Source organism: Populus alba, chromosome 14, assembly GCF_005239225.2.
Source record: "Populus alba chromosome 14, ASM523922v2, whole genome shotgun sequence".
NCBI lineage: Eukaryota > Viridiplantae > Streptophyta > Magnoliopsida > Malpighiales > Salicaceae > Populus > Populus alba.
The window spans coordinates 8,238,553-8,246,534 of record NC_133297.1 but is presented as its reverse complement, the minus strand read 5'-3'; the positions used below and the strand labels follow the sequence as shown (position 1 = coordinate 8,246,534).

Genomic DNA, 7,982 nt, shown 5'->3' with positions numbered 1-7,982 from the left:
AGAGGAAAGAAAGGGAGTTGGGTCACTTGGAACTAAAGTGATCTTTTTTTCTATTTTTATATATTAGGTTCTCTTGTTTTTCTTTTTTTTCTTACAAGTACATGTCATAAAAATAATTGAAATGTCATTTTTTGTTTCTTTAAATTGCTTTACAAAGTTTTGATTCGAAAAAACATGTTTTCATATAAAAAATGAATATCGAAAACAGAGTCTTGACTAAGAAGCATATTTTTTTCTACTGAATTTAAATTATTTTAAATATTCTTACAAGTATTTAAGCTTTTTTTTTTTATGCTGTTAATTGAAAATATTTTTTTTCATACAAAAAGAAATCTTGGATGAAGGAATGTATTTTTTTAATCTAGAATCTTGATTGCTTGAGTTTTAAAAAATACTTATTTTAATAACCTTGAGATTAAATAAAAGCAACTCTTTAAAATGGAGCCGCGGCATTATGCGGGAAAGAACACTAGTAGATATCTAGTAGTGCCCCATCTCAACAAAATCACCAACATAACATAAACCAAGAGGTGAAGATAGCTAGCGAGCATCTCCCCTCCCAATCTTTTCCAATATGGATGAAGCCAATTTCCAAATCTGGATACAATCAGAACTCTCTGATGATTCTTTTCGTTTCATTAACAACAATATCCCCCTCTTGAAACTTGTCATGGTTTATTGGTATATGTTTTTAATTCTCTGTTACTTCTCAAGAAAATATAAATAAACTCATTTTTATTATATAAAACTGAATTTTTTTTATCTTATGTTCTGAAGCAAAGGTCAACCTTCTACTTTATCTTCAAGAAAAGTTAATATTTGAAGGTACTTCCTATATAACCGTTCTCGAAGACAACATACCAATTAAGATGTTTTCTGTAGTTTCTTCTTTGTTTCCACGAGAAATATTTCATGATAATATTTCTCGCTCCTTATTTTTCCGAGTTGAAAATGGTTTATGATTATAATATATTTTTTTATACTTTACCTTCACAACTTATTTTGAGAAAACTGATATAAATTATGAGAATCAAAATACTATAATTGATATGTAAAAATCTTGTTTAGAAAGAAAATTTTATCGATCATAATTATAATGAAGTGCATCATTTCCTTTCGAGCACCTCTGATAAATCTTCACATCATCTCCCCTCCAAAACTTATGCAGAAGTAGGTTTTCCAAGATTCTTACCCGTTGCACACTTGCTACATGAAACAAGGCAAATTATAGGAAATACACACAACATCCCTGGCCATTTCTGCACTAAGCGCATGGTACACGCATCCATTTTAATTAATATAGGAAAAAGAAACACAAGGGAAATCTTCTATAACTTTTGTCACCAAATCGTATGATTGGGGCACCGGACCCCAAAACAAAACGAGAGATTATGAACAGGAACTATGGTCTACCCGCAAACCAAAGAAAGGCAGTAGCACTAATGACAGTTCCTTCGCCGACATATGGATAAGTCTCAAAAGTATAGGTGGCTAAGTTCTACCTTTTCTACGTGCTTCCTCTTTTCATAGCTAATGCCTCGTCAGATATCAACATCCAACAGACCAAGTCCCTGTATTATGAGGCTCGGGTCCATGCTTACACGTCATTACTTGCCTTTTTTTTTTTTTTTACTTGACACGTGAAGCATCTGATATCTTTGTCCTCTCCCTCGCAAAAATATCTACACAGGAAGGCAATTGCAGCCATTCATGGTATCATCCCCCAAGAAAACCAAGTGACTATTTGCATCCTTCCCAGCCACGATCCATGGACTATTAATTCAGGAATTTTCCCGGGAGTATTTAACTTGCTCAACTGTGAAACATGCATCCACAAGTTACTGTCGTTGATAAACAGAGCAGTCAAGATAGCCTAGTGCCCCAATCAGATAAAACCCAAAACGGCAAGATTACTGAGCCAAATGAAACATAAAGAATAGTAATAGCATCCACTTTCTCCTAAATGATTGATCAACAGAAGTTTATCTACAAATCTCACCAGGAATTCAAACATATTTTATAGAAGAGCAACAGAAAGCAAGGTTGATGAGTACATAAATTTTAGACAGACAATGTGGAAGCTGCTCGGCAATCATATGATACAATACTGACATGGCTAACTTAATAAACAAGCCCATTTTTATACTATCAACGCAAATTACCACGCTATTAAAGCTTCTCTAACTACCATGAGTCAGTCATCTACTGAGCAAGCAAACAAAATAACCAGAGTAGAAGAGGATTCAGATAGCCTTACCCCATAATTACAAGTCTACCCTTTCAATAGACCCAAAAATTATAGTTAGAACCATACTGTCATTAGACCCAAAGGTAAAGAAGCTTGCAAACACGTTCTTATCTCACCATAGTCATGCCATCATTTCCAAAAGGTCAAGGTACATGATAGCAATAAACAGGCGTTTGATGATGAATTTCATGATCAACCATTAGCAATTGGGGGGATCATTTTGCACTTGACGAACAAACTGTCCTTTCACCCGAGGACGTTGCTCTGCCAGTCTTTTCCGGCTTTGGTATCGAACCTGCAGGTCAAAGAAAGTACATGTTTAAGAATTGCAGACAGTAGCATACATGTCTCGGTATGTGATTTTGCTATCCTCACCACAGGCAATAACACATCATTCTTAGCATCTGAATGCTAAGATTTCCTGTCTCTGTCCATGATATATGTGCTACAGTTCACTTGAAATTGAAATTCCCAAGCTAGTTCAAATTACTTATGGCAACATGTAAATCAGTAATATGAAGGGTTGATGAAAGGATGACAATTTAAAGTAATGATCATGATAAGATACGACAGCTATATGACACGGGTCCAGAGCAGCTGTTGATGGAATCACCTCGATGCACATGAGCACAATATCTGCTTATGCAATAAGTAGCACATACCTTTTTCTCATAGCATCGATCTTTCCGCTTCAATCGGAACTTTGTTAGAGCAGCTTCTCTTTGGCTGGAGCGAAGGGAATCTATCCCTCTAAAACCATCACGATTGAAGCTGTCCCCATCATTCAAATTCTCTTGAGCCATGGCCTTCTCTTTGGCATTTCCATCATCTCTACTGCCAAAGCTTTCATATGCACTGCTCTTATTATGAATGACAGCATCATTACATAAACCTCCAGTATTCTGGCCAGCAGCAGGTGAGTCATGTCTCACTTCATCCGCATGTTCCTTATTGTTCTGCTGATGATCATTTTGGTCAACAGAGTTGTAAGTAGTTTCATCAGAACACCTGTGATTTTTCTCCGAATCATGAATATCAGGATTTGAATGAATTGAGGTACTAAGAGGATATGGAGACTGTTGCCACCCAGCAGGTTTGGGACTCCATGCTGCACTTGATTGAGTATAATATAGAGGGGAGAAATCATGACCGTATTCGGTAGATATATTGTCGAGCATTCCCCTTCGAACAGGAATCAATCCATGTCGAGGGCTTGGATATGCTAATTCAGCCTTCCCAGATTGGCCAACGATTGGAATGGTCATATCTTGATTCCCACTCAAAGAGGCACCATGTCTCTGAGAAATAGAATTAATGTTTTGAGCAAGTTGATCTGATGACAGCTCAGGAGACTTGCTGGCTTCTTCCTTGGAATCAGAACCATTACTGGCAGATGCTGGAAAAGGAGGTTGCAATGTCTTGCTATTGTACCTGCATAGAGAACCTATGAGTTAATCGAAGTAGCATTACACGTGTGATCTTTTTATTAGTTAAAAAAATTAACTTGCATTAAATTTATGCAACCAGGGGTCGGATACCACTGTTTTTTCGTATCTTTTTTTTTAAAAGACGAACATTAGACTTTAGCTCAAGACTTCATCTCTCTTGCTTTGCAAGAAAACCAAAGAAGCTACAAGCCCATTGGTTAAAACAGAAAACACATTGGAAAAAAATTGTAAAACACAGCTCTTGTTCTTTAATGGATAAATTAAAGTAGTAAATAAAATTATGTAATTTTGAACCTTTGATTCAACATTTGAGGAGCACTCCTTGATAATCTAATGTCAAAATTGACCTACGAAAATCAGAACCACCTATACCATCACATCCACTGTCCCAGCACCCCTGCTTCTTCCTTCATCAATACATCCATGCCTAATATCTAATTTTCATGAAGAAAGATAGACATGCTTTCATGATTTTAAACTTAAGTTTGAGACGGAAAACAATATGCTGGCGACAAGTTATATCTAATTTTCAGCATTCAAAGTTTACTTGTAAGGTTATGGGCTACAAAAACTTACCATGAGAAGGCTGAGGCATGGGAATGGTTCAGTGCATGTCCTTCATCTACCCCCTGTTTCTTTGAGCTACTCGGATACAATCTTTTGAGAGAGAGTTCAAGTTGTGGAGCAAATTCCAACCTGTCTGTGCCATAATGTAAACTAGAGTGTACATATGTGGTCTTTGGACCATTATTTAAGGTACCAATCAAGTCAATGGCTCCACTTGAGGATTCAAAAGGAATATCATCGCAGCCAAAGGAGCTCTTAGCAAGCCCCCTGTCATTTTCTGCTCTCGAATTTTCATCTTGAATTGCTGACCTGGCACAAGCATGCTCTTCTAGCAGTCTCAAAGAAGTTGGATTATAAGCTCCACTGCACAGTTCTCCATCTGACTCCATTTGGTTCAACCTTTCTGTTACAAATACTGTGTCAGATGTCCATTTGTTAAGTATTATTGAGCAAAGAGAGCACAGTTTTCAAGCAGTTGTAATAAACGATAAGTAAAACACTGCAACAGAAACGTGAGACATACCTCCAGTCTTGTTCTCAGGAGTTACAGGGCTTTTATCTGATTTGACACACTCTTCGAACTCCTCTCTATCTGTGTTGCTCAGATTTGAAGCGCTCCTACACTTCATCTGTGAAAGTCCCTGCATATTTTGCATGTGAGCACTCTCAGCTTCCAAGCAAGGGGTCGTACAAGAGCTCTGCACAGGAGGTGGCAAAACATGCAATTTCTATGTGATATTTCATGAAGCCAGCCTAATCTGGAAAGAGAAATTTTCCTCACTCTACAAGTGGCCTACATGATTTTTGTCATGGATCCTGCATATACCTGTATCTTACTGCTTTACAAGGATTGTGCAACTGATGAACCAAAAGAACTGGGGAACAAAGAGGAAAATCAATTGATTCTCACCGATTATTTGGAAATACATTTGGGAAATTGGCAGACAACACATCACAAGAATAAATTCAAAGGCACAGATTTTATAGCCCTGCAAGAATGACATCGAAGTGATCTAATACTCACTTGGGCATCACACCCTTTCTTGCTGCAATCCTTATTTTTCTGCGAAGACATCACAGGGTCACTCGAACCATTGCTTGCAGCGTTGTTTTCAGATGAGGCCTCCATTTTATGCAAGTTTTGAGGGATTTGTCCAGCACTTAGCTGATAAAGAATTAAATTAAAAGACTTCCATTAGTAGTATGCTCTTGAACCAAAAAGAACAAAACAAACCAAGAGAATGAAAAGGATGAGCTTGAAGGTAAAACATACAGTTTGCCTCCTCCAAACATGCTGCCACAAGTTCCTCAATTCATTCTTCCTAACAGGCTTAATGAGAAAGTCAGCTGCTCCTTTTAACATGCACTTCAGAACCATGCTAATTGAATCTTGTGAAGACATCACTGTATGTTTACGATGCAAAGAAATCCTAACATGTTAAGCACTACGTCAAACAAAAAATCAAGGTAGTAAAGTTAACAAAAACATGATTTTGACATACTTATGACAGGAATGTTTTTGCAAACAGCATGCTCCGTGACCAAAGTAAGAAGTGCATATCCTGATATTAAAGGCAGCTCCACTTCAGTTAATATGAGATCTATGTTATGAGGTCCACCCTTCAAAGTCTCCCATGCCATTAATCCATCAGGAACAGCAGCAACTACTCAGAGAGAAGAAAAGAAAGCGTACATTTTCAGTCGAAGTAAATGATACAAAAAATTGAACTTATAATATTTTTTAAAAAAAGTTTCAAATAATACTCGCAGATTAAGAATAATGCCCAATTACATCGTATAGGTAACAGAGGAAGCGGCAATGGGGAATCAACAAGTTACAGAGCAAAAACAGTAATGCGTCCAGAAACTCAGAATAGATATATCCATTCAGATTACAGAGCATGACATATATTTTTCCATCAAGAGCACCGAAAACAGTAATGCTGACTTATTCAACCAAGAACGATGCGTAGATGTATAATTGATATATTTAAGACACAAATTCCAACTCCCTCACAAAACAGAAACGCAAATTCTTTTTCTTTTTTTCTTTTTTTAAAAGGATCAACCATAAAAATCAGCAAAAACAAGTCCAGATGATAGTGCAGCCACGAGAGATTGACAAATTTATATCACCAAAAAAATCAACTTGTAGTCTACTTAACAAAAATAAGATGATCAAGAAGAAAAAAGAAATGAGAATTGAATCCGGGTTAAAGAAAAAATAAAAAATGATACAACTAAAGTCAACGAAGAGGGAAAAAATGAGGAAATCAACCACCTCTGTAACTGCATTTTCGGAGAAGAGCAGCAATAATCTGACGAGTAGAATCATCAGCTTCAACCAAAAGAACGCTGAGCACCATCCTTGGCAGAAACTTTTCCCATCGAACCACTTCCGATGATCCAATATCCTTCTTCTCTGTCTCTAACTCCATCGCCATTCCCTCCACCTCTTCACTGCTGCTACTCACCACCACCTCACCCATTCTCAAACACGCTATTACTCGCAGAGAAAACAAAATCTGAACTTAAAAATCAAAGCAACAAACAAACCCTAATTTCTGCAAAAAATTCCAAATGAAAACAGTAGTCCGTAGTCGTAGTAGTAGCAGAAAGGAAAAGTGAGGAGAGAGTGTGCTCAAACGAAATTAACCTCATCCTAAACGAGATAGTAAAAACCGCCTATAGATTTCCAACTTTCACTCACAGCCGCGAAAACCGCGAAAAATATCTTCTTCACCCGGAGGATTTTCTTTTGCTTTTATTTCGAAGCTTTTGTGTGTTTTGGTTTAGTTTTTTGATTGAGGAGATCTGAGGGTCAATCAAAAGGTAGGCTGCCGTTGGCTTGTGGTTGGTCTAGCTGACGTGTCATAATATAGGCCACTGTTTTTTATATTTCTGGTAGGGACGGTACACTTATGATGGTATCTGGTGGGGTCCATGTCTGAACACGTGTTGCTTAGTTATGGGATTGTTGGAAGAGGATTTTCTTAGTGGGGTTACCACGTTGGCCTAGTGAATCACAATTTGAGATCACATGGTGGAGAGATCGACACGTGGAACATTCAAGAGAATCCCCTTTGTGGTTTTCAACTTAAGTTAGTGGTGACTTTTAATTTTTAATTTAACTTTTTTTTTTCTTTACATGTGCCTTATCGGTTTATATTTGACTAAAAATATCTCATGATTGATGATGTGAATGCTAGGTTCCGCTGAATTACCATCACCACCCATTGTTTTTAAGAAATTTTATTTTAGTTTATTAGAAATGTATTAAAATTCTTTTTCATCTTTTGAAAAAAATTTAAAAATGCTAGGTTCATTTTTCTAGCTTAATGATGATAGCCCTGCAAAACAAGCTCTTTGGTTGTATTTTTCTTGATTTAATTCTAAAATAAATTATTAAATTATTTATTTCGGACATAAGCTCGTTATTTCTTCCATGTCTACCATTTTGATTCTTAAGTAAATGTAGTTCAACTAGTAGTTTTATAGAATAAATAGTTACTTACATAAAGGTGCCGTTTAGAATTATATTTCAAACAGGTGTTTTTCAGAAATTTTAATTATTTTTATTTAAAACTATTTATATATATATATATATATATATAATTTTAATATGTTGATATTATAAATAATTTTTTAAAAATAAAAAATATATATTATTCTAATGTATTTACAAATAAAAATACACTTTAAAAAACACATTTCTAAAC

The 7,982-nt window shown here is 36.1% G+C and overlaps 1 protein-coding gene across 5 annotated transcripts; it reads right to left on the bottom strand.

Moving 5' to 3' along the window:
- Positions 1-1,995: 1,995 nt before the first annotated feature.
- LOC118041184 (two-component response regulator-like APRR5) lies at positions 1,996-7,075 on the bottom strand. 5 transcript variants are annotated; one of them, XM_035048392.2, is made up of 9 exons: positions 6,920-7,075; positions 6,545-6,763; positions 5,766-5,927; positions 5,537-5,667; positions 5,288-5,428; positions 4,787-4,961; positions 4,273-4,678; positions 2,911-3,679; positions 1,996-2,543 (listed from the first exon to the last, which is right to left on the bottom strand). In XM_035048392.2, the coding sequence occupies exons 2-9, from the start codon at positions 6,750-6,752 to the stop codon at positions 2,448-2,450; spliced, it is 2,088 nt and encodes a 695-aa protein (XP_034904283.1). In that variant the 5' UTR covers positions 6,753-6,763; positions 6,920-7,075; the 3' UTR covers positions 1,996-2,447. The 5 variants fall into 5 exon arrangements, with proteins under 5 accessions (XP_034904283.1, XP_034904284.1, XP_073260426.1 ...); XM_035048393.2 differs by having other exon boundaries at positions 6,545-6,827; positions 6,920-7,062; XM_073404325.1 differs by having other exon boundaries at positions 4,273-4,666; positions 6,545-7,064.
- Between the last annotated feature and the right edge of the window lie 907 nt (positions 7,076-7,982).

What these genes read in the sequence shown, in the direction of transcription:
- LOC118041184 (XM_035048392.2), bottom strand. Translation starts at nt 6,752, where the DNA reads ATGGGTGAGGTGGTGGTGAGTAGCAGCAGTGAAGAGGTGGAGGGAATG. An exon ending in ATGTTTGGAGGAGGCAAACT is followed by an intron (nt 5,429 to 5,536) that starts GTATGTTTTACC and finishes ATTCTTTATCAG; the next exon opens with CTAAGTGCTGGACAAATCCC. An exon ending in ATCGATGCTATGAGAAAAAG is followed by an intron (nt 2,544 to 2,910) that starts GTATGTGCTACT and finishes TTTGACCTGCAG; the next exon opens with GTTCGATACCAAAGCCGGAA.